This window comes from Lissotriton helveticus, chromosome 2_1 (genome assembly GCF_964261635.1).
Source record: "Lissotriton helveticus chromosome 2_1, aLisHel1.1, whole genome shotgun sequence".
NCBI lineage: Eukaryota > Metazoa > Chordata > Amphibia > Caudata > Salamandridae > Lissotriton > Lissotriton helveticus.
This window is the reverse complement of record NC_136059.1, coordinates 1,507,255,386-1,507,282,576: the sequence shown is the minus strand read 5'-3', so window position 1 is coordinate 1,507,282,576 and position 27,191 is coordinate 1,507,255,386. Positions and strand designations below refer to the sequence as shown.

The following is a 27,191-nucleotide window of genomic DNA, read 5'->3' as shown; positions in this document are numbered from 1 at the left end:
GCAGACCGCCCTTGTATTAGGGGTTAAGTCGGAATGCCGAGGGGGGGCAGATCTGTTTCGGTCTGCTGGTGTGGGACACGTGTTTCGTCAAAAACGGGGTTGACCCGTGACTCTTCAGGGCTGTTGAAGTTAGGCTGAGATCAGTATCGTCGGACCGGTGATAATTCCAACCCGGTCCTAATCGGGCGTCGGTGAGTAATGTTCCCGTGTGCGCGGAGGAGGTGCTCCTTCGAACAGGGAATGTTAATTGTGCCGCCGTTCAGTATACGGTCGGTCACAGACGGGCAAGCAAATCCGCTTGACCCATCGTTGAGGCTTGTCAGTAAGCCGGTTACGGTGAGGGACTTCTGTCAGTTCTCGAAAGTATGGTGCCATGAAGAGTCACGGGTCAACCCCGTTTTTGACGAAACACGTGTCGGCTGGTTTGCATTCATACAAATACCATTTTTGTGATACAATAAATAAGGAAAGGAACAAATAAAAAAAGAAAAGTCTGGTCTTGTCCTTCCATCAAAGAACACATCACAAACTATCGAATAAACTTAAGCTATCCCATGCTGACCCTCTTGGTAGCTTTGCACAAGCAGTCAGGCTTATCTCAGAGGCAATGTGTAAAGCATTTGTCCATACACACTTAGTAACACAATGAAAACACTACAAAATGAGTCCACACCAGTTTAGAAAAATAGGCAATATTTATCTGAAATGGATGCATCAAAATTCAAAGACAAAACAGGCGCAGGGGAGGTGAAGTGCCGGAAAAGCAAAGCGATGTGTCTGTTCCTTACTCCCAGGGGAGGTGATTAGTCGTCCCTTACTGGAAGGGGAGGTGATGCGTCGGTTCTCTGGACACACGGCCTCGGATCCTAACTGCGTGTCGACTTTGATGCAGAGACTGCATCTCGGGACGATACGTTGAAAATCCACGTGCGCTGAGGCGGCGATGCAGGCGTTGCATCGGTTTCACAGCTGCAAAGCAGACAATGCATCGATTCTTCGGAGGTGAAGCAGGGCCTGTGTCTGAGTCGGATGGGGTGCTACGGACGTTGGCGACACAGTGCTCGGGACTTGGGCTGTGGTGATTTTTCAGCTGCAAAACAGGTGCTGCGTCGATTCTTTAACTGCACGGCAGGTGCTGGGTCGAGAAAACGAGTGCTGAGAGTCAATACATGGATCTTCTCGCCAGGTTACACTTCCAAGGGCTCAGAACTGGATTTGGCACCACTTGCCAAGTCAGAGCTCTCAGCAGAACAGCCTAGGACTAGTAGGTGAAGTTTTTGATCGCCCTGAGACTTCTTAATTGGAGGCAAGTACACAATAGCCTTTGGAGAACCTTGGAAGCAGGATACAGAAAGCAAAGTCCAGGCATTTCACACCCAGGACAGAAGAGCAAGCAGCAGGCCAGCACAACCAAGCAGCAGGCTGAGTAGCAGTCCCTCCTACAGCATCCAGCTCTTCTTCCTGGCAGCAGGACCTCAGTCCAGAAATGTTCTGACTTCTGGGGTGTCGGATGTCCAATACTTATACTCCTTTCTGCCTTTGAAGTAGGCAAACTTCAAAGGAATGTCTTTCTAGTTTACAATACCCTGCCTTTCCATGACCTGGCTCCAGACACACTACAGGGAGGTGGAGAAAGCCTTGTGTGAGGACAGGGATAGCCCTATTCAGGTGTCAATGACAACTCCTCCCACCACTCTAGCTCAGGAAGACCCATCAGCCTGGTGAACGCCCATCAGGATGTGCAAGGCACACCTCAGCTTCCTTTGTGTGACTGTCTAGAGTGAATGCACAAGAGCCCAACTGTCAGCCAACCCAGATATGGATTCGACCGATAGGCAGAGGCACAGAATGGTTAAGCAAGAAAATGGGCACTTTCTAAAAGTGGCATTTTCAAACATGCAATATAAAAAACAACTTCATTGAAGTATGTCTTTTAAAATTGTAAGTTCTGGGACTCCAAATCTCTATCTGCTCTCAATGGGAAATTACACTTAAAAGATATTTCAAGGAAATCCCCATGTTCCCCTATGGGAGAGATAGTCCTTGCAATAGTGAAAAAACGAAATTAGCAGTATTTCACTATTAGGACATGTAAAACACCATAGCACATTTCCTAACTTTGAAATACAGTGCACCCTGCCAACGGGGCTACCTTGGGCCTATCTTAGGGGTGAATTATATGTAGTAAATGGGAAGGTTTGGACTTGAGAAGTAGGTCCACTGGCCAGGCCGAAATGACAGTTTAAAACTGCAATCACAGACGCTGCAGTGGCCGGTCCGAGACATGTTTGCAGGGTTCTTGTGCTTGGCACAATTAGTGCTGCAGGCCCACTAGTAGCATTTGATTTACAGGGCCTTGGCAGATGTGATGCACTTTGCTAGGGACTTACTAGTAAATCAAATATGCCAATTGGGTGAAAGTGCCCCACTTTTTGCTGAATTGCTGATGTGCTTTAACTGAGTGTGCCCTGGGCTCCTGCTAATCCGGTACCCAGGGCCTATGTTCTTTCCCTAAAACTGCATTGAAGCCTAAACCTAATTGGCATCTCTGGCCACAGGTCAGCCCCTGGTAATTGGTACCACAGGTACTCAGGGCACTGTGACCAGAGAAGGCCTGTAAGGGCTGCAGCACTTATTGTGCCACCCTTAGAGGTCCTGTACCCTTACACACACACACAACACACTGCCTTTGCAGGCTGTGTGTTTTGGTGGAGAACAAAGTGAAGAGTTGACATGGAACACACCTCTGTGTGTCATGCCTACAACCCAACACCCTGGCATAGATCAGTCACCCTTCTAGCTGGGTGCACTATACCAGTGGTGAGGGTAGAGGTGCATGAGCCCTGTACCACTACAGTATCTAGTCCATTTTTAGGCATTGTAAGGCCAGTGCTGCCATTAAGAGTATATGGTGCTGGGAGTTAGTCATTACGAACTCCACAGCACCATAATGGCTACACTGAAAACTGAGAAGTTCGGTATCAAACTTCTCAGCACATTAAACCCACACCGATGCCAGTGTGGGGTTTAATGAAAAATGCACACAAAGGGCATCTTAGAGATGCCCCCTGAAAACTAACCTACCACTAATGTCCAGGCTGAGTGGCTGCTTTAAGCTGCCACCACCGGACATGTTTCTGGACCACTGGGTCGAGTGCCTGCTGCTCTCTGGGGCCTGAAACAATGCACATCCTGGGACGAGGGACCAAGCCCCATCCCCCAGAATGGGCAGGGTTCACGAAAGGGAAGCTTCAAATGCTTGCCGCCTTTGTGATCTTCCCCAGGCCACTTGCTGTTTTCAGCAACTGGTCCCCACTGGTTCTGACCCCCACTTTCGGCAGGGGAACTGGTGGGAAATACAAGTGAGGAAGAGAGGTGTGTCCACCTCTGCCAACTCCACCCCTCGGGTGGGGTAGGCGAGGTGAATCACAACTCCCAGTCCCGCCATCTTGCAGATGGCGGGGGACTCAGCCAACCAGAGACAGGCTCATACACCCTCCCACTGGATGGGTGGCATAATAGGGGGTGTACCCACCCCAGGGAAGGGACCCATTGGTCCCTGCCTTTTACCTAACTGTAACACCCCTACATCTAGTATTAAGGGGCACCACTGAACCTTGTTTCCTCAGACGAGCAGGAACTACGAGAAGAAGGACCGAACAGCCGTACAGCAGCTAACAAAAGGAAGATGCCCACTGACTTGGCCCCAGCCCTACCGGCCTGTCTTCCCCTCGAACCTGCTCCTGCGAAATCCCGGTGTGTCCTGCAGCCAGCAACCTCGAAAACCCCAGAGGACCTGTCTGCCTTCAACCACAAAGACTTTGTTTCCCGTGAACACTGGATTTGTTCATCTGCAACCTCTGGCTCCGGCCGGACACCGCAAATCCGTCCCACTCTGCACCCGCCGTCCACGGCCTGAGATCGAGGGAGCAAACACCACGAGGTGGTAACCCCGGTGATCCTGACCCAAGATCCGGCGACCCCTGACCTGCCTCAAGCCTCCATCCGACGCCTGAGCCTAAATTCAGAAGGTCCCCCCACCCAACCGTGACCAGGTGCTGGTAAGACGATCCGACCCCAAAAGGCACCCCTGCACCCGAAGCCCTACGGCTTTGTGTGCCCAAACCGATGGTGCCTATCCAAACCCTAAGTTCCCCACTTGCCTCTCGAAGTGGTGGTAGCACCCAGAACACCTTCGTTCCCAAGCCTGCAGTGCATTTGCAAACCGGAGGTTCCTCTTTGAAAACAACAGGGCGCCCGACGTCGAAACAGCACCCTGCACTTGGCCGCCCTAGTACCGCTGAGGGTGCACCTTTGGTGCTTCTTTGTTTCCCCATTTGCCCTGAGCTAAAGTCCGGGAGCTTTACTGCCACAGCCAAGTGGCCTGCTTGACAGCAGCCACTGACCGGAGGCCCCCTATCCCCCATTGGATAACATTGGGCCTCAGCACTCTGCACCCTGCCGCCCTAGTGCCGCTGAGCGTGTAACTATAGTATATCCTTGACCCTGGAGGACCCCTGAGTCTACCCCCAGAACGTCAACTACCAAATACTTACCTCCGAACCAATAACACTATTTTCCTCAATAGGATAACATAGACTGTTTTTCTTGGAAAAGTTTGTAAGTGTGCAGTTTGAAAACCTAAAGAAATTCTTTAAAATTGCACTAACAAAAACGATTTTACTTACCTGTTTGCAGAAAATGTCCGAGGGTAGTATCCAGGTGTACTACTCTGAGTAACAAAAGTAATCTCAAAAGTTACTTACCAGTAATTTTACTGAAAAGCCCATTCAAGTCTATGTACTTCATTTAGAAAGTATTTCATTTCTCTGAAACTATACTGTAGGTCAAAACAAAGTGCATATACTTTTACAAATCCAAACTGTATTAGAACTGTATATTTACTGCAAAGTACTTATCACTTACCTGTGCCAGGCTTGCTTGGTTCTTGAAAATAAAATACCTATAAGAATATTTCTATACAAAAACAATTGGTCTGAAGTTCAGTCTTTGAGTGTGTGAATTCATTTGCTGAGTGTGTACAACAAATGCTTAACACTATCCTCTGATAATGGCTTACTGCTCGACCACACTACCACAAATAGAGGCTGAGGTGCTATCTAACTTTACCTCTGCCTCCCTTTGGGGTTCCACTGGACTCTGTGCACACTATACTTCACTTTGGTATAGTAAATACAGAGTCAGCTTCCTACACCAATCATTGATAAAATAATCACCAATACAATTTACACAGGGAGCACTTTGCACTTTAGCACTGGTCATCAGCATTCAAGTGCCCAGAGTCATAAAGCTAACAAAAACAGGTCAGAAAAAATAGGAGGAAGAAGGCAAATAGTTTGGGAACAATCCTGCAAAAAGGGCCAGGTCCAAAACATATGCAACGGAAAGTTTAAATTCTATTAATGACACAGAGTTCAGGATTATACTCAACTTCTTTTATTTATTTTTTACTACAGCAGACTGTAGCATGCCATAAACAAACTACCTTTCCCAACAAGCAAGGGGAAAGGAAATAAAAGAATCTCAACAAGTCAGCATGCTTGGCTGTCCTTCATAATGCACAACTTCCCTACAGGCTCCCTCTTTCTTCATGCAACATTAGCACCCAGGAGCAATTTCTTTATTCTCCTTTGGCAGTATTGGACCCTAAAATACAAACATCTCAATGAAACCACTATCCAAAACATATTTTTTCATTCCATGATAACAAACCTATGTTACATCCATGAACGCATCTCTTAAAAAATCAACTTGTAGGAACATTATAATAAGAACAGACTCCATAATCCCATAAATAAAAGAACAATAATACTTATACCTTACATGGGAAAATATCACCTTCGACTAAGTGTCATCTGATCTCAACTCATATTTAATTGGCGGGGAAGAGTTCCCTGAAACCTTGGCATGGAATAATCCTCGCCTCCGTGTCCTCTTAATAGAATCGAAACTTTCTGTTACGTATACTAGGACATTTTTCATTCTATGTTAGGACTGGAAGTGAGGATTAGGTTTGTTCAAAGCTTATCCACCACCAAGGGCACCATATCTTAAACAGGCTTAAAGTAAAACCTTTTAAACATGGAGTCTGAAGACCAAACTGTTGCATTAAGTATGTATTCCAATCTTGCACTTAGAGAGAAAGCCTTAGAGGTCATGGCCCCTCTAAACAAGGGAGCTCCATATTGCAACACATCTATGCCCGCTTTTTGCTTGACCCAGCGGACCCATCGAGCTATGGTGGGAGAGGAGACTGTTTTGAAAGATTTCTTGAGTGATATTAGGAGTTGCCTCTCCCCTGGGGGACCAAATTCCTCTGTCATATTCTCATATGCCTTCTGGCAACATACCACACATAGTTTCAGTAATTTATCAAAAGCCGGGTAAAACACCACCTTTGAATTAGATTTTGTCCTTCGGGAAATGTAAAAAGTGATTCCCTCCGGAGTAAATACTTACTCGTGACTGCTTACTGGACTTTGGACGTTGATTTGACTCGTCTACCGGTTTGTGTCCCCGTCGCCCTTCCCCTCCTCTTTCCTTGCGATGTCCTTCACCCTCCCCTCCTCTTTCCCGCCTTCATTACCGATCTACTTCCCCAGCTCCTTCCCCCCTCCCCTGAATATTTCCCCTTGCTTGCTTTTCCCCTTTCGTATTTGTGCTTATTGTTGATCTTGACCTTACAAGTAACTATGTTGCCATGCTCTAATAACTCTGTAGCCTTTGTAACGATGTAACCTGTAACTACGATCTGATGCTCATGTAAAGCGCTCTGATACCTCCGGGTCTAGCCAGCGCTATATAAAACCTTTAAAATAAATAAATAAAGGGCTCGAACATCTGAGACCCAGCGGCAGGAGACTAAGCAGAGCAGCATTGCAAGCTTCCCCAAGAGCTCTTTACGGGATAAAAACGTGTTTCTCTACCAGGATCTGAAGATATTTAGGACCTTTTTGACGTACCATAAGGAGGAATATCTCGGCTCAGGAGATAAAGCCAAACGTATGTCTCTCATCAACTTACTTACCAGCGGATGGTCTCCTACTGTTTCACCTTGTATCAGAACATGTCCTGTGGAAATAGCCGACCTAAAAGTATTCACCGTCCTGTAGGCCATGCCTTGCAGTGGCAGCAAAACCAAGAAATTCATTACATGGACAACATCGGACCCTAAGGAATTCTCACCTTTTTTGGACACACCAACAAACCCATATCGACCAGGCTGATCTGTAATGCTTTGTGGTACCTGCAGCCCATGCTGTGGCAACATCTGTCAGTCTCTTGAGGAAGTCCAGGGACTCTCCATCTTTCCCTGTAATCCTCCACGCCATGAGGGGCATCTGTCTCCAAAGGATTAATGGGTGAGGGTTGCCTAGAGGATTCCGAAGAGGATCTGGAGCGTGAGGTGGAAGGATTGGAAAACCCCAGGAAAATTCCAGAAGAACTTAAAACTATGCTTGTAGCGACAGAGGGTTCGGCTTCCAAATGAAGTATCTTTTTATTTGGTGATGCAAACGGGATGAGAAAAGGTCTACCGTGAAAGGTCCCCCGCTATCTTCACGAAAACCTTCCGATCCATTTGCCACAAGCTCATATGCGTTCTTTTCCTTGAGCACCAATCCGCCATTCCGTTGGAGGCTCCTGGAAGATACTCCGCTCTGACAGAGACATTGTTGGACAGGCAAAACATCCAGGACTCCTTGGCTAGGTCTGCTAAAGCTGTCGATCTGGACTAAAAGATTTGCTGAGGAAGTCACCCTGGTTGAGATAAGATGTAGCATGTGTGTCTTTCTGCAACAATTCCGTCACCTTTGAGATCCATAGAATTGCCCTCTGGAGGAGGCTTGTGCGCCTCAAGTAGTCAGGCCTCACTTGGAAGGGGAAGAATTTCCTGGGCCTGGGCTGGTCTTGCCTTTGAACTTTACGGTATCCTTGACCTCAAAGGGCTTTGGGTGGAGAAGGGTCCAGCATAGCACATTCTGCCACGGCCGCCGGACAAAAGTTTTGGGGTGAAATATCTTTTTCATGGATTCCTCTGCCTTGTCAAGGGACGTAAACGTGGCAACAAATGTACCTGATTCCTTTATGAAAGTCTCCACAAACAGCCCCCTTTAGGCCACTGTACCCGCCTCAGTGGAAGGCAAATCCCTTAATTTTGACAATGCACAATTAGCATTGCCTAAAAATTTCACTGCCCGCTGTGCCCACCCAGAAAGGACCTGCAGGGGAACAGGTTTTCAAGTTAACTACTCTTCCTCTGCCAAATCTAAAATCTTTGTTAGGGGGGCCAATGACGTCCAGGAGCTTATCCTGGCAGGATCGCCATGATCTTTCTATGCCTATCTCAGGGCCAAGTATGTATTTTGGCCCAGGAACATGGCCATCTTACTATCTATGTCCGGCATGAGGCCCACCTTACCACCAGACATGTCACTATACCTGACATTCAGGTGTGAACCTCTAGTCACACATGTGGTCTGTGTTGTGAGGTTTTGGAGTCTGTCCTACTGTCACAGGCTGCTTTCTGGAGGAAGAGCAGAGGAGGGGTTACTTCAAATTAAGCAGGCCTCCAACACAAACTTCAAAGACTCAAACACTAGATCACATTTTGTGTCTGGAAATGGACTTAGAAGGAAAGCTCTGCAAGACTTCTACCTGTGACCAGGACTGGAGGGGTAAGGTCTGCCAGTCTCCCAGCTGGGGAAACCAGACATGAAAGACCACATGTCCTTGAGCACCAGTGCCTGCCTTCTTGTCAAGACCTTTGTGCCCTGTGCGGAAGTGTACAGTGCTTGGAGAGAACAAGGTCTTGTCGGGTGGGATCCTAGCAAGTAAATCCCCATCGCAAGGTGTGAGAAACCAGCTGTTGCAATGATTGGCTGTTGCCCATGTGTGCAGTAAAGTCAGCAGCCCCGTTCTCCAGAGGGGGTTGCCCTGAAGATTGCATTACTGCTGTGTCGATTGGGTCATCTCCCATGTGCAGAACAAAGTCTGCGACTCCACAAGAAGAAGCTGCAGTGAAGGAGGACTTTGCCTGGTTTTGCCTTCAGAGAGAGGAAAGGACGCCATGGTTCAGTTGAAAGAAAAGTGTTTAGGAAACATGAACATAACTATGGACCTAGACAGACACGATGTGGTGATCAATACCATATGAAATCATATAGCCAATTATCTGTGATAGACAACAAAACAATATTCACATTTTCTATTTATTTTTCTATTTCATATATACTATTAAACAAAATGTATCTCAATGGCCAATATTTGTAATACTTCTGTGCTAATACATGTTTAAACGTCACAGTTAGTAAGGTTCAATAGTCACTTTCAAAATTCATCAGATCAAAACGGACACATTTGAGAAACAAGATACCATCATTGTTAACATGGCTAGAAGTTTTGTAGTTGCTATGTGCGTTTCGGCTATCTGCCTTCGTCAGGAAGCCATGATATGTATTCAAGAAAAACCTAAACAAAACACAAATAACCAAAAAACCACATCAGTGTCAGAGCGCGGTCCTATATACATGATTAAAAACATGTCATATGAATGATACAATATTTATAATAAATTTATCAAATAAAAACTGTCAGTCATAGCAACATATTCCAAATAGTCCTGCAAATAGAGACCCAGAGTTAAGAGGGTCGGTGTCATTTAATAGCTAACACCCTATGTCCTTCACCATGTGTGACTTCCTAAAGCATTGCCCTATGTCTATTCCATTTTAATTAAGGAAAATCAAAAGGCGAACAGAATCAATAAAGAGGGAAATAATCAAAAGAATAAGGAAGAAATTACACTAAATTGAAATTTTCTTAAACATCCAAAAATGTTATAGTGCATATCCTACAGCTACATCTAAGTATTTCTAATGGTTAGGGAAATAAGAGGACTACTCTCCATTATAGCGAATATTTATGGACGAATGGCCCTACAGACTCATTGTTAAAGTGATGAACATTTGCCCTAGTTATTCAGGTTATATTCCTGAGCTTCAAGCTTAAATGTGACAGTCATCTATATGAATGGCCGTTACCATAAATATGATGTATGTACTGTAAATTTGTTCTGTTTCAAAGCCCAGAATGCAGATGTAAGAGAGGCCCGAAGGCTACCAGGACAACAAATGACAAATACCTTTAGAAAAAAGTAAGTGTGAATAAGCAGTCATGATGTTAAGGAAAACTGGTAAGTGGGTATGTGTGTCCTTAAAAACTTTACACAATATGAATACCGCCAATTTACTGCTATGTTACAGTGTCCGCATTCGCTTACCTAGCTGGTACGAAGTAAATGACTAAAAGGTCAGACACATCTGGTTGCCGGGTTTAAAATCGATCCCAAACGAAGGTCCCTTTGTCCCCCCTGTGTGAACCGCGTCGTCCCAGGTAAGAGCCGTGATCCCTTTAATGGAGAAAGCGAAAAAGTCCAAGAAATGGCTCTTCTCGCGTTCGAAATGTGGTCAGATAGAAAAGATTCCGCCGTTTAATTATAATCTGATTCAATGGGCATTTGTGCTTACCAGACTTGTGGAGGCTATGCGGAGTCTCTGTTAATCATATCGGAGGTTCGAAGAAGAAGCTCTGTGCCGGTGCTGAGTCAGTGCAGACCCTTTGTATTGTCTACAAGGCAATAAACAACATGGGACCTAGATTTCTGAGAAGTTCTTTTAAACCTCTGCCAACCCCTAGAACGTTGCGTTCCAACACGGCTCACATGCTTCAGATTCCCAGAACAAGGACAGTGACCTGGGGAGACAGACGTTTCACCATAGCAGCGGCGAAATTGTGGAACTCTCTTCCGCTCAATATAAAGACCAGTCCATCTTTGATTGTCTTTAGAAAGCAGCTAAAGACGTGGCTGTTTTCTCAATGACACTCTTGTGGATCACTTTAGTCACTGTTTTCTGTTTACTTTCTGGTTAGTGTTTTTTTAGCTGTTAGCGCCGAGACACCCACGGGTATTTGCAGCGCTTTAAAAATTGCCAAAAATAAATAAATAAATAAATAGCCAGCTTTTTTACTCTTGCTTATAAACCCGGCACTTGGTAAAGTCCCACGTCAATTGCGAGAAGTAGATTCCCTCAATCCCGGAACTACTTGGAATACTTGGAAAAGTGGCTTATGGGACACATTGGAACTGCTGTGGCCATATTGAAAAGTGTTTCAGTTATAGTGTAGCTACCTATAACACTAAATTCTTGCACTTGTTAATCCATTACATAAAACTTGTGACGTAAAATAGATATAGAAGATAACTAGAAAATAAAAATTGAAAATATTGGAGTTCATGTTTAGTGATATTATGGGGTTTCAAAGTACCAAACAGGTTAAGTATGATTTTCATATAGAGCCCCAATAGTTATGGAAATAGATTCCCAGTTCTACATTGACAAATCTGTTTGTAATGCGAACGGACCATGATGTTCTCAATTATAGCAGATAATTGTTGTTTATGATGACAGAATTCAGCCACCATTATATTTAAGGACTTGATCCCACAGGATCTCATTATTCATTCCTGTAAGATAGGTATTTAAGATAAACATCCAATATACCTCTCTACCCTTACGTATTTTCGTACTTGCAGTGGCTGAGGTAGTTCTAATTTTTTCCAACATCAACCAACGTATGTCGTCGACACTATGTTGGGCCTCCAAGTAGTGCTTCACCAAAGGGGCTTGTACTTTATGTGTATGGATGGCTAACCTATGTTCAGACAATCTAGTGGACATCATGCGAGCTTTTTCTCCTACATAGCCTTTATTGCAAGGACATTACAATAAGTAGACTATGTTGGTTGTTCTGCAATTCGTCAGGGTCTTGGCTTGTATGTTCACATTGTTAAAAGAAAATTGCCTAGTGTCCTTTGAAAATTCACAAGCCACACAAGATAGGCACTTGTAGTTACCGATTGGTGTGGTTTGCCCAGTAATCGAGGTTTGTACTAAGTGTGTCAGTTTAGTCTGCATCCTGGAGCGTACAACTAGATCTTTAAGGTTCTTATTTTTCCTGTACGCATAGACTGGTTTTGGCAGCATGCTCTCTTTGGGGCTGGTGGCACTGAGAATATGCCAGTTTGCATTGCTTATGTGTCGCACCTTGGCATTCATGGTAGAATGTCTAGCCACGAATACCAATCTCGGATTGGGCTCTTTGATTTGTGTCGTGAGTTGTCTATCAAAAAATCGAGCTCGTTTGTAGGAGTCACGGATGAGACGTTTAGGATAACCTCGTTTAAGAAAGTTGTTTTTCATATCTTCCGCCCTTTTATCGAAGTCATGAACCGTGGTACAGTTTCTGCGCAGGTGCAGAAACTGCCCAAACGGGATACTAGTTTTTTGGGTCTCAGGGTGAAAGCTTGTGAAGTGTAGCAGCGTATTACGTGCTGTGGGCTTAACGTAGAGATCTACTTCTAATCCTTTGTCCTTACTTTGAATTGTAATGTCTAAAAAGTCAACCTTAGTGTGGCTCGAGGAGGCTGTGAAAAAGATGTTATTGTCACATAAGTTAAGCCAAGAGACTAACTTGAGGAGCTCTTCTGGGTCTGAGGTCCAAATAAAAAAGACATCGTCTATATATCTGGACCATGCCAAAATAGACTCACTGAATGGGGCAATTTCGTTATATACACATTTTGACTCAATAAGGCCATATATATATTGGCCACTGTGGGAGCACAGGAAGCTCCCATGCTTACGCCTTTCGTTTGTTGGAACAAAGAACCATTAAAGTCAAAGGTATTTTCAGTTAATACTATGTTTAAACAGTCCAAAACGAATGTTCTTTGGCAGTCAATGCCGTACGTCTCCATAAACCAAGATACTGCCCCCATTACTCCTGATTACGGGATACTAGAGTAAAGGGCCTCAAAGTCCATAGTGACCATCAGTTGTGTATTAGGATTGAATTGTAGACTTTCTACTACATTTATGATCTCTCTCGTGTCCCTAATATACGAAGGGATCCACGATACAAATGGTCTCAAAATAGTGTCGCTATATTTTGATAGAGGCTCTGTTGCAGAGCCAATAGTCGTAAATATTGGTCTATACGGGGGGGGGGGTCACTGCTGTTTTTGTGAATCTTGGGGATTCCATATATTGCTGCCATTTTAGGCTGTTGCACATTGAGAAATTGCCACTCTTTTTCACAGATGACATTCATGTTAAGTGCCTGTGAAGTCAATTGAAGGATACTAGTTTGCACTCTTTTGGATGGATATCTCTGTATAGGTGTATAGTGAGAGTCATTATGCAATAATTGCTCCATCTTCAAAATATATTGGTCCTTATCAAGGGCCACAATTCCACGGCCTTTGTCGCAGCATTTTACTACGACATCATTGTTCTGTTTAAGTGTCTGAAGTGCTTGATGTTCTTCGCGTGTGATGTTGTAAGTCGGTGGTGGAATATATTTAGTTGCCGCTGTAAGTTTGTTGAAGACAACATGTTTGAATATGGCTATTTTGGGTGCCACCTGTTCTAATGTAGGAAAGAAGGTCGACGGTGGTTTGAGGCCAGATCTATTTTCAGATTGTTCCGGAGTGTCCAAGGTTCCTTGAAATTTTTTTTGAAGTCTAATGTTTCTAAAAACACTCCTAAGATCCTTAAAAAGTTCAAATTTATTGATGGTGCAGTGAGGGACAAAAGAAAATCCCTTAGCAGTGTTTCTATGGCTAGATTTAATGGGTTACTGCTCAAAGTGAAAATAGGGATCTCTCTGTCGCGCCAATACTGCGCATGTCTGGTTACCAGATATTGGTCCTGGTTGGGATATGTAGTGTGTGTTTGAGGGTAATTTGGAGGTTGAGGGTATGGCTTGATCTGTTGTGCGGGATACTGTTGGTTGGTTGGATGGTGGGGGGTATTGCTGGTTCTGATGTTGAAAATTCCCCCTGAACCAGGACTGGTATTGGGGTCTCCAGCGTCCTTGTGTGTTGCCTCGTCTGGCTAAAAAAGGACGTGTCCCTCTACCATGTCCTCCTCTGATATTGCTTGGTCCCTGTTCTTGGTAAAAGTTTGCTCCCTCAGTATCAGAGTCCAAAGTATCGGATAAGGTGGTGATCTTCTTAGGAGGTTTGTTATGTATGGGCTGCTCTGTGGTTTCACCGGTGGACTCTAAAAGTTGTCTGCCAAGTAGGGATAGACTTTTTCCTGACTAAAATACTGGATATCTGAAGTGATCACATTACACCAAAGTTAATTGGGAACTCTGTGTTTATTGACTGTATGTCTCCACAGCTTCCAAGAACTGTCTCTGTTTCACAGAGATTCAAACAGTACCATTCTATCACTATGAAAATGACATCATAAGGCGAGATTGCTTCAAACAAGACTACAGAGTTAACACATAGACTACTACAACATCTCCTATCCTTAAATAAAAAACTAAACATTAAAAGAATGGTGCAAGAGAACCACAAAAAGAGACAAAAAGAACCGGAAAGAACCGGGAAGAACCTGAAGACACAGAAAAACCAGAAACAAAAAATAAAGCTACAAAGACAAGTGAGAAGAAAACACAAAAGAAAACAAAGAAGTAGGCTACTGAGATTACAAATTTAAACGATTAGGCGGAACACAATTCCTTGCAGATCTACGTGGAAGAACATATTTCATGGGAATCTTATGTTCAGTACCTTGAGACTGTGGGCTCTTTAGAATACCCTCTGAATTGAGTCCTAACTGCAACACGACTCTAGGAGGAATCTTGTACACTCTAGAAAGATTCCACCAATTCTTGCCATTGATTCTAATAGCAAAACGTGATGATGCATCAACCTTTACAGGCGGGCCATATTTCGAAAGACCTATAGGGACATTAAGAGGAGATTTAATCCTGACCCAGTCCCCCACTTTAATTTTATTATCAAAACAATCTAGCTCCTTGTTCTTAACTTGAGAAGAATCAGAACACAAACGGGAGTTCGCACCCACCTTGGTTTCACATAAACCCGAGACCATCCCCCACTTCTTCATCCATGCTGGACACATGTGGACACATGTGGAAAGACGCTTCCCTTCCTCTTAGTAGCAAAAAAGGACTAGAACCAGTGACAGAACTGGGAGTGGTGCGATGGGCCCACAGCATACTTTGTACAGCCTCCTTAATGTCAACATTAGCTGACACTGCCATTTGAACACACACAACTAAAATGCGGTTATTGCGTTCAATAAAACCATTGGCCTGTGGGTGATATAACGCCACACGCTGGTGTAAAATTACAGATTGACATAAAAACTCATTCATTTCCTTTGATGTGAACTGCACACCATTGTCAGACACAATTTCTTTCGGAAAACCTTCTCTTCCTAATAAACTTTGCAAAAACTTGATGACTTCTAGCGAATTGGCATCTGACATAAAGTGAACCTCCCACCACTGTGAGAAATAATCCACCACCAAAGCAAATTAGAATTTTCTGGGCAACATGTTGAAGGGTCGCACAAAATCAATGGCTACCTTTAACCATGGACCTTGAGGAGGATCAATGCACTGAACAGGAGGTGAAGCTACTTTTATCATTTTATCACTGGTGCAACACGCGACACACCCCTCTACAACATCATTAATCTGACGGTCCATTGAAGGCCACCAATAAACTGCACGTATTCTTTTTTTGTATTGGTCTGTCCAAGGTGCCCTTCATGATCATAACGAATGATTTGATATCTAAGAGATGCAGGAGGATTGAAGCGATCTCCACGCATGATCATACCAACACCCTCCAAGGTAAGTTCCTCAGCAACTTTAGCAAAAGGATGAAGATCAGCATCCAAATGTTTCTCCTTAAGCCACCCTGACACTATGAGCTCTTTGACTTTCTTGAGCAAACTATCAGATTCCATACCATTTAACCAATCAGACTCAGAAAAACACCCTCAATGACATGCATCAACAGCTGCAATTAAACACTCATCTTCAACTTCATTAAGACAATCGCCCTTCTCAGTAGGTAAAGGCGATCTAGACAAATAATCTGCCCTTGTATTTTTCCCACCAGAAATGTGAGCAACTTGAAAATTGTATTGTTGCAATTTTTAGCTTAATCTCGCAATCCTAGGAGTGTGAAGAGGCTTATGGTCAGTGAAAAGCTTAAAAGACTTACCCCACAAAAAACACTTAAAACGTTCAACTGCCCAACAACACGCAAGCAACTCTCTCTCAATCACAGAGTAGTTTTTCTTACTAGCACGCAAAGCACGAGAAGCAAATCCCACAGTATACTCCTTCCCTTGCTTCATTTGTGAAATCATACCTTCAAGTCCATCAATGCTAGCATCTACAGATACAATACACTCAAGAGACGGATCGGAAGGAGTCAGAATCTTGCAAGTACCCATCTCCTTCTTGATTTGAAGAAATTCTTGTTGACACTCATCGCTCCAGAGAAAAACTTTCCTCCTCTTAAGCAACTCCCTCATGTGGACAGTCTTAGTAGCAAAATTTTGAATAAATTTTGTGTAAAACTCACACAAACCGAGAAAAGACGTAGGACACGGGGCATCAGAAATGGCCTGAATGAGACCCACTCTTGACACAATTCCCTTTCCGGAGATGCAATGACCCAAATATTCTATAGACTCGACTCCAAAAACACATTTGAGTCTGTTCGCCACAATACCCTTAGACTCCAACCTTTTCAAAACAGTGGTAAGATTAACCTCATGCTCATCCAAAGTTTTACCAGCCACAAGAATATCATCCTGAAAAACCACTGTCTCAGAAACATTCTCCAACACCTTCTCCATAATGCTCCTATAGGTCACACAAAAGCAGTTAAATGTTTAGAACTGGGATCAAGCTCGACTTGATGATACGCCGATGCAAGATCGATCTTAGAAAAATACTTTGCATCGGCAAATTTGGACAGAATGTCATCAATACGTGGTAAGGGATGTGAATCAATCCACATCTCCCTATTAACACTGCGCAAATCAATGCATACCCTGAGATTGCCATTTTTTTTTTCTCGCTACGACCAAGGGACTTCACCAAAGAGATGATTCTATAGGCTCAATAACACCACTTTCACACATTTTCTTCAATTCTAGAGACAAATCATCTCTTATGCTAAACGGGACGTTCCTCAATTTATGTTTAACCGGAGAAGCTCCATCTTTAGCCTTTATGAAATGTTTAAAACCAGTGATACACGCTAGTTTCTCACTGAAAACTTTCGGGAATTTCTCAAACCAGCGACCCAAATTCTCCTCTACCGGCTGGAGTTCAACAATAGAAACCTGTTCTTTAGTACCAGGCCTGAGAGTCATTTTAAATAAACCTTGGTGGTACCAACCAAGTATGTTGAGGCCCTTCTTTGCAGCATATACTTTCCCCTGAATACATTTCTCTTTAAACCATAACTGAGCATCAAAAAATCCAGATAACTCAATACGTTTGCCTTCATAAGAAACTGGACTCCTATCAGGAGGGTTGAGATCTTTATCTTTCCAAGTAGAGTTAAAAAGTTCCTCAGTAATCATAGTTATCCTTGCCCCTGAATCAACCAAAAGCTGTAAAGATTTCCTATCCACTAAGACATCAATAATGGGATCAACACATTCTTCCGACCCATCCTTCACAACAACAACAAAATCAGTTAAAGAACTGACAGCTTCATACCCAGGATCATTCTTCGATTCTTCAGAATACACAACATTCACACCTCCACGAGAATTACTCATCTTCGCAAAATGTCCTTATTTCCCACATTTCCTACAAGCTGCAAAGTTCGCCGGACACACTTTTGAATCAGGAAAATGTTTTGGAAAATCACACTTATTACATGCATTTTTAGAATAGTTACCCCTTCCTCCTGTTCTATTGGTAAAGAACTTATTGCTCTTTTGTTCAACATTGGATTTTACTTTTTCTACTTTAGTTTTGTCCTCGACCAACTCCTTCTGTTCTTTGACTGCACCAACAGGATTTTTCTCTGTTTTAAGCTCTTTTTTGGATTTTTGCGACAACTCAATGCTTTTTACAATGCTAATCGTTTCATCTAAAGTAGGGTTCTTTAACGTTAGAAGCTTTTCTTGAACCTTACTGTCCCAACAGTGGACTACAATTTGATCCCTAATAAGTTGTGTACAAACATTTCAAATTCACACTCGGATGCCAAAAGCCTAAGAGCAGCCACATGGGATACAATGCTTTCATCAGATTCTTGTTTCCTTGTAAAGAATCTATGCCTGGACACTACAAGACTACTCTCCACATCAAATTGTTTCTCCAACATTCTCACCACCTGGTCATAAGCATTTAACTCTTCCTCCCCCACTTCTGCTACAATCGGAGGTAAATGTTCTAAAACGGCTTGTCCTTCCAAACCCAAATTGTGTTCCAAAATAAAAAGCTTCCTTTCTGCTCTGAACCTTTAACCCCCTATGGCTCCAATATATTTTTCAAAAGCTCTATGCCAAACCTTCCATTTAACTGGAGGATCCCTGGAAGCTGTAAAAATGGTGGTGGAGCTTGAACATTTTCCATTATGTAAAATCAAGTAAACAATTACTTCTATAAACACCTGCAAAAGAAAGGGTTATTCAACACAATGAATTGCACACAAAAATAAATAAACGTAACTGCCAGGAATATTAACAAAAAGATATCCAAGAATTGCGCTGCACAGCTTTTAAAAAAAAAAAATGAGTCAAAAAGGTAGACTTAGAACCCTTCAGGATTATATTCGTGGACTTCACCACTGTGCTGCAGTACATTAAAAAAATGTCAGTTGACTGTCAATGTTAATAGTACTATGAGAGTATTCCAGTTGACCCCAAAAAAAAATGATGAAAGAATACCTTTTGCGCCTCTTCAAATGAAGCAGTTCAGCAAATAACCCCTTTTTTTTAGACGCATAAAAAAAACCTGACCGTATTCCTTTGACTAGTGTCTGAAACTTTAAAATCGATTACACGCGGTTTTAAATTGTTGATGAAGAGATACTGTTTCTCCTTGAGATGCGCAGGGAGATACTGAAGAAAAAAATTTAAACTCCTTCCCTCTCCGATGGCACACAAAACTCTGAGAGATCAACCCGAACTGAAGAAAACGGAAGCGCGTAGGCTGCTTCCTGCTCCGATGGCACGCAGAGCCCTGAGAGCTCACACGAACGTGACGTGAAGCTGCGCGGTGACGCTGACTCCTCTCCACTGATTCCTATTGAGGATTCCAAGACGTCATCAGATGGGAACGGAGAGCGCAGAGGAAACATCCATCCCACCAACAGAATTAACTGCCACTGTACCAAACGACAGAACGTACTCGGCAAAAACACAATAAAAATGTGCAGAAAGAAAAAGTAAACACCAAATTGTTCCACAACCTCTCAAACGGCATCAACTCAAGAAGAGAGGTAAACTTTCCCACGTTTTAATTTTAAATGCGAGTCTTTAACTTGAGTGCGATTAAAATGTCACTGTGCCAAATCCAAAAAGACTGAATGTACTTATTAATAAACAAGCACAAGACAATCCAGCACATACAACTCCGCGTAGGATGCACCACAAACAGTCTGCACAATTAATTCTCCACTTTGCACCCGTTTCTTCAGGGTTTCCTTTACATGACACTTTGTCACACTCCTGATTAAAAAGACTCTTCCGCCACGCAAGATAGAGCTGGCTCACCTAGATTCATACTTGAAAGCGACAAACAAGCGTGATCTTGAATATCTTCAAAGGTTGTAGATGAACTCTTGTCTCAATCTTCATTCAGCTTGTTGACACGTGGGAAACACACCATATATGTACGCGTGGGTGGAGACGGGGACAGTCCTCGTCGCCAATTTGAAGTGATCACATTACCCCCAAAGTTAATTGGGAACTCTGTGTTTATTGACTGTATGTGTCCACAGCTTCCAAGAACTGTCTCTGTTTCACAGAGATTCAAACAGTACCATTCTATCACTATGACAATGACATCATAAGGCGAGATTGCTTCAAACAAGACTACAGAGTTAACACAGACTACTAAAATATCTTTTTTAAGCTTATCCGTTTTTCGTTTAAGAAGATAAGCACTATAGGTATGCATTTCTTTCTCCGTATTTTCCAACTTTTTAAGTGCTTCCTCTATTGCTGAGCTACTTTTAAGTTTATTTTCTAGATCAGCTATGTCTTGCAGAAGAGCTTGCACTAGTTCTTTGGTCGTCTCCACAATAGGCATCATAAGGTCTCTGGAACATCTATTGGCTATGAGAGACCATCTCTCCAGAAATCTACTTATCTGTACAAATAACCCTGGAATGTTTCTTACTCTTAATCCTTGGTGGTATAACCCCTGCCCTCAGATACTGTAGCATGAAGTGGCCATGTAGTTGTATTCTTTTAGTCTTTTTCTTAAGGGCTAATAGTTTATGTAACTCAGCGTTATTCTGTGGATTACTACTAGGTAGGTTATCCATAGAGGCTAGATTCCTACCAGAGATGCTAAGTCCTCATTCGAGAAGCCAAATGTAAGTAATTTGTCCATATTGATATAGGATAAATTGCAGTGAACTCAACAAGATGTGACCAAGTGAGATATAATTTCGAATAGGTAAAAAGTACAAAGGGTGGAAAGGAGCAAGGACAGAGTGATCGAGTCAATGACCATAGAACTGACACCCGAGTTGGGTGTACAACAATGCTACGACCAGTACAATAAGACCAAGTGAGCTAAAAAATTAGACCCCCGCACAGACAGGCTGTGGAGACAATAGTTGTAAGAACAAGAGGTATCCCCGACTAGGATTCCTAAACCGGGATAAATAAATCAGTTGAAAGAAAAGTGTTAAGGAAACATGAATAAAACTATGGACCTAGACAGACACGATGTGGTGATCAATACCATATGAAATCATATAGCCAATTATCTGTGATAGACAACAAAACAATATGCAAAATTTGTATTTATTTTTCTGTTTCATATAAACTATTAAACAAAATGTATCTCAATGTCCAATATTTGTAATACTTCTGTGCTAATACATGTTTAAACGTCACAGTTAGTAAGGTTCAATAGTCACTTTCAAAATTCATCAGATCAAAACGGACACATTTGAGAAACAAGAATCAATCATTGTTAACATGGCTAGAAGTTTTGTAGTTGCGATGCGCGTTTCGGCTATCTGCCTTCGTCTGGAAGCCATGATATGAATTCAAGACACAACCTAAACAAAACGCAAATAACCAAAAAACCACATCAGTGTCAGAGCGCGGTCCTATATACATGATTAAAAACATGTCATATGAATGATACAATATTTACAATAAATTCATCAAATAAAAACTGTCAGGCGTAGCAACATATTCCAAACAGTCCTGCAAATAGCGACCCAGAGTTGTCGGGGATACCTCTTGTTCTTACACCTAAGGACTCCATGGTTACCTGTGCGTGCCTGAGCCCCGACTAACGTATCAGCACCCGAGTGATCATCCCTTTACCTTTGAGAAGGATCAGAGGAACTTCCAGTGTCATCGGAGGACGCAATGTGGACGACCTACTGCTGAGAGCTACTCTCCATCAGCAGCTGCCGCAGACCTCTGACATCCGTGTGGAACCCATTCTGTTGTCAGTGGTATCCTGTGGTATATAGAGAGACTCTCTATTGCCTTAGAGTTCGGCATCCAGCAGCTAAACACTCAAGTGGTCCATGAAGTGACCACATTTAGGAGGCCCAGCTCCCACTAGCTAGACAGTTTAGAAGTTGAAATTTAGTGGTTCAACTATTGTGTTTTTTTTTAATCAAGAACTTACTGTTTATTATGCCTTCCTTCGCAGTTGTCAAATTTTTCATTAATCTTCCTGTGTAGATTTGTGAACCCATCAGACAGGCAGTATTCACTCTTATCCCCTGTAATATTTATTGTAGTGTTAGCCCAATCTGATAGCGCCTGCAGTGTTTTGGTAACTATCTTTTTAAAGGGCCTTATTGAAATCGCAGTTTTTTTCTGATTCAGGCATGTGAAGTAAACGATGAGCTCCCGAATTTCAGCAAGCTGCAATGATAGCTTTCTTACTAACGTGTGAATACTTACTGTACCCAAAATAGAAGTGAGGTAAATTTGTAAGGAAATGCAAATATCTTCTATTTGGGGGTATTTGCTACATGTATTGTTTTCTGACATTGGAGCTCACACGTTTTTTCTTATTGCTTAATCCCATTAGGTACCGAGGCACTGCCTATAATGCTTTAATGCTGTACAGCGAGTCCCTTAAGCTTGCCTCTCGTTTCCCCTTTCCGATTGTAAAATCTTTTCTCTTACCCATTATAGCACTGTCTGAAATCATGAGTTCTGTGGAGAAGATTAACCATTCCCGATTTGTCTGTTACATTGTTAATAAAGTACTACTTTGTACCCGAAACATTTATCACAATAATATAATCCCTGATCTGATTTTGCTTTTTGACTTGTGACTTTGTTTCTGTTTGTTTCTTTCTTTAGAAAATAGATATATAGAATTGTTCCTGGGAGCATCTCCGAAGGGACATTAACATTGGTGACGAAGATTGCAGAGACTCACTCAAAAGGTAAATGGCAGCAAATATTTATAGTAGTTTAAATTTTTTATTTTATATTTTCACTTGCCTTGATAGGTGAATAAGTCAAATTATGATCTTTTCACAAATGTAGTATTCTAATGGATACTTCTAACTGCATATTGCTCACCTTATATAATACTCTGCAGGTGCTAGACTGGATTCAGAAACGTTTTACAGTAGTGCACCTGCATACCACTAGATGGCACCCCAGGCTGCTTCCATGCCAGCTCAGAAGTGACAGCCTCATATAAGCACCACCCCTTTGCTCTGATGTCAGTTCCTTTCTTTCTGTTTCTGATCTAGAGCTCTGCTTCTAACTTTGTTGGTTTTCTGACAACGTCTAAATGATTTCAAACCAGTGTGCTAGGGAACAATATCCACACCCAAAACAACTGGTTGCAAGCCATGCCCTAACTGCAGGAATCCGCACTGACTCTCACAAGGTGTGCCCTTGGTGTCTGTGCTTGAGCCATGACTCTGACTCATTCAATAAGTACTCCCTCATACACCCAAAAGCGATCTGAGACGAGGGGGAAAAGCCATACATTGCATAATACAAAAATAATTTATGGCATTTACCTACTCCCTATGCAAATCGCAGATGCGGTCCTCATCCCAGGTTCGATCCTTTAACTATTCCACTTACTGTTCCGGTAAGTCTAAATACAAACAGAAAAAAGCATAGCTAGACTTAAACCCCATCCTGCAACTCTTTACTCTAAAAGAAGGCACCGGACAGCATGAGGGCAGTAACATTCTTGGGATTGTACTGATTCTGATAGATATTTATACTCTGGCCCTGAGTTCCACAGCAGTCCCTGCTATACGGATTGCCTTCATCGATACAAGTGGCAAATGATGACCAGGTGCTGATGCCAATTTTGGACCTCAAACCGACTTCAGCTCAAGCCCAACCAGTGTCTAATTATGAAATTTCTAAAGTGCAATCAGTCGTCTTGCAACATGACTAAGTCTGTGCCTCTGTCATGTCTCACATACCAGCAAAGGCTCCATTATTTTTTTGGTTCTGACTGATCACTGTGCCGCAGCAAGGAAAATCACAAGATGATGGTATTGAGGATGGCTTGCTTCCCCTTTCCTAAACCCATGATGCGTTATACATTGATTTTCTAGAATGCCATCGATCATGGCACCTCGCCCGAGCTTGGCTCACCACTTGGGCGTGAGACCTTGCTTGACTCACCACTTGGGCCACTAGCGAAGAACAGTGCCTCATTTGCAATGGGCGCCAGAGGGAGGTTGATGTGCTAGCATTACTGCTACCCTCCGTTAAGACCATAAAAAATGTCTTGACCGCGATCTAATGCCTAGGCCAGTTACTTCGGAGCCCTTGCTTGCTTTTAGCAGTGCTCTCACTGATACTTTGATGACTACTTAATCGTTCTTGCCCGTTGTGAATTGGCAGGTGGCCAAATGTCACAGACCAGCACCATGTGACCTTGATTTTCTCACCAATCATCCCACTCCACAGAGCCTGATTTTTCAGGTCTTGACTAATAAGGTCCATTGTAACTCGTTACCAACTACTCCTCGGGACAGTGAGCACGAGAGGATTGAAGCATTTGGAAAGTGCATTTTTTCCTCTCCCAGTCTAGCTACACACATGTCCCCTGGGATATGGCCAGCAAAATCTTGCCGGCAATCCCAGAAGACCAAAGCGCCTCTTTGGCTTGGATGATTCATGATGAACAGGATACACAGATCCGGGATACTATGGATTGCCTTAGGGGAGTGGTACTTCATTGCCACCCCTGGATGCATTACACAGGATTTTCCAGCAATGTATAGGCCTCCCAGATCGATATGCCTTTGATGGATCCTTTTCAGTGAGAAGGAAGACTCTGTGTTGGAGCAATTTCAAGAATAGTAGAGCTATGGTGCACTGTTTTGAACTGTTTACCCCTTTTAGACCGTTCCTGTATCAATTCTGGAAGTTCAGGATCTATTGCAGAAGGCTGGCATACAGGCAAGAACCAGCCTTCCCAACCAGCACAACAGGGACCACAGTCCTTTTGAGGCTGTGGATTCGGATTTAGCTGGCAGCGTGCAAGCCAGCAGGACATCAGTTTCTCCAGTTCCTCTTCCACTGCTACGGCCACTAACTCACAGTAGTTTTCCCTTAGTGGTGTATACCCTGTCAGTGGGGGGTAGGATTAAACATTTCCACCCAGATTGGTCATCTATCACCTAGCTATCCTCTGCATTTTTTAGGTCAAGTCTAGCGCAGCGCGCACGCGCTGCTCTAGGAAAACGACCTCTTGGAATCAATCTGGACTTGTCACACCCTCGTGCACGTTTTTTGTTGTTGCTTTTTTTCTATTGGGCTTTGCGTGCGGAGACAGCACGCTATTGGGCAAAGGCGGGTGCATGTCCCACCTTTCCCAGGAAATGTATCCACCCACGGCCTACGGCTTGTGGTTACGAGCAGCGGCACACAGTGTGCCATCTGTTATTCGCGTGCAGCGGCGGGCTTAAGCGCGCGCACCACTCCCGGGCTTGTTTACCTCACTAGAGTGACACTTATTCCACAGTGCAGTGCGCTTTTGCTCGTGTGCTGGAGGCACATGGCACGTGTCCGCCAAGGGCTCTCTCCGCCTTTCATCTCACGTCTGTGGCCCAGTGATAACGTCAGCTCGGACTCAAGAGCCCCAGATGGAAAAATACGTTTCATCCTCCGATTACGCTGCACCGCTCTGAGTCACAGAAATGGCTTGCTTTTTGAAAACAATATTGATTAAGTCCTGGCGCCATGAGGAGGAACATGGGGATATTACTGGGAAAGCATAGATCTGATATCAGCCTCTTAATACGCTGATGCCACTTATGGTCTCGGCCTTTGTTTCAGTTTCCTTTCACTGCCTGGGCTCACGTTCCACCCTTGCATGTCTCCTGTCATGTCTCTGCTGCCCCCCCTCATCCTTCACCCTCCTATCCTCTTGTTATCTCGCTCCATCCTCAGAAATAATCCTCACTGGCTCACCGTCCTGCCCTCCCCTCCCCTCCACCCTCTGTATGAGTCATCTCTGCCCCCCCTCCCCTTCGCATTCCCTTTCCCCACTTCCTGCTCCGTTACTATTCCCTGGCTCCCCTTCACTAATCCTCACTCACCCCCTCGCCACTAACCCTCCTTCTGCCCGTTGGTGATACCCTGGCCTCTCTCCTTCCTGCACACCTGTCCTCCCACCCCCTTCCCCCTCCTCTTCCTCCTAGCCTCTGATCTGCTCTCTGTCCCTCCTCGTGAATCTCTTTCCTTCCCTTGCTGTCCCCCTTCACTTTCCTCCTCCTCCTCCTCATAGCCTTTTATACCCTCCTGAACACCTGCCCTTATTTCCCTGAACCCTGATAATTCTCTCCCCCACCATCCCCTCATATCCCCTCCACCTAATCCACTCTCTTTTCTCACAGACCATCTATGGAGCTCTCCTTCTGATTCCTTCTCCCACGTCCCATCCTTCCCCTGATCCTATCTCCCGCCCTCCACCTCTCCAAATATCCTCTCTTCCCCTCCTCCCCTCCCCTCCCCCACACTCCCACACTTTCCTCCTTCCGATACTCCCCACTTCTCTCCTCTCTACTGAACATCCCCGCTCTCCTCTGGTTCCGCTCCTGTCCTGTCCTCCTGGTCCTAGTTCAATCATCTTCCCTCCTCCGATCTCCTCTCTTCCCTTTTCCCCATACACCTGCCCCCCCCACTCCTGGTCCGCTCCTGTCCCCTGTTCTGCTTCTAAAACACTCTGCTCCCCTCTTCCTGAAGACGTGTCCTCCATTCGCCCAAACCCTCATATGTTCCAGCTGGTGTACTTACAGTATGATGTGTTGCCACCATTTGCACACACCTGCATTTTACTACATGAGTAGAATAAATGTTTTTTTAACTGACATCTCCACTGGTCGAACTGCATAGACTGATAGTCTGCACTGACTTCTGTCGCCCAGTGTTACCACGGTACATTACAAAGCATGTATCTGTCCATGACACCCAGGGATTGCGTCCTTAAACATCATAGGGCATAAAATTGTGTGGCCGGATTATTAACAGTATAGTGTACTGCATGGCTAAACATTTATAAGGTACCAAAGGTGAGGCCTATTGGCTATGCCAATACTGGTTTTCTTCTTTCTCACCTACTATCCCTTACACACTGGAGCAAATTTTAAGCGAGCACCTGTACATTCTATTAGAGAAGGTGTGGCTATTGTTCTCCAAAGTTGCCTTTGAGGGGGGTTCCAAACACAGTAAGGGGAGTGGTTGTTACTCTAGCTGTTTCCTCGTTCCAAGATGGGGTAGGGGCTTCAGGCCTGTTACGGATCTCCAGACAAATTCAAGATGCTCATGCTGGCCCTGGTCCTGCCTACTCTGGATTCAGGTGCCTGGACAATGTCCATGGACCTGCAGGATGTGTATTTTCATACACCTGTCCTACAGTCCCACAAATGTTATCTATGGTTCAGGGAAGGTCAGAAGCACTTTCAGTTTGGTGTGCTCCCTTTTGGACCAGTAGACACCACATGGGTGCTCACAAAAGTGATGGCAGTAGTTGCGGTGTATGAGAATTTGGGGGAGTGGTGGTGAAATCCTACTCACGTAGCAACCACAATCCTTGTCAGGGTG

At 43.9% G+C, this 27,191-nt stretch overlaps 2 protein-coding genes across 2 annotated transcripts in view; one reads left to right on the top strand and one right to left on the bottom strand.

The window, feature by feature from the left end:
- GRSF1 (G-rich RNA sequence binding factor 1) overlaps nucleotides 1-27,191 on the top strand; it is a 324,061-nt gene that overhangs the window by 270,608 nt on the left and 26,262 nt on the right. Inside the window, exon 9 of the mRNA XM_078676404.1 lies at nucleotides 22,461-22,546. Within this exon, the coding sequence (XP_078532530.1) occupies nucleotides 22,461-22,510 (50 nt within the window). The 3' untranslated portion in view covers nucleotides 22,511-22,546. The remainder of the gene's footprint in view (nucleotides 1-22,460; nucleotides 22,547-27,191) is intronic.
- The window catches only part of RUFY3 (RUN and FYVE domain containing 3), a 464,645-nt gene continuing 446,871 nt past the window's right edge, over nucleotides 9,418-27,191 (bottom strand). The window contains exon 19 of the transcript XR_013607158.1: nucleotides 9,418-9,489. The gene's annotated coding sequence lies outside the window, so the exon portion shown is untranslated. The remainder of the gene's footprint in view (nucleotides 9,490-27,191) is intronic.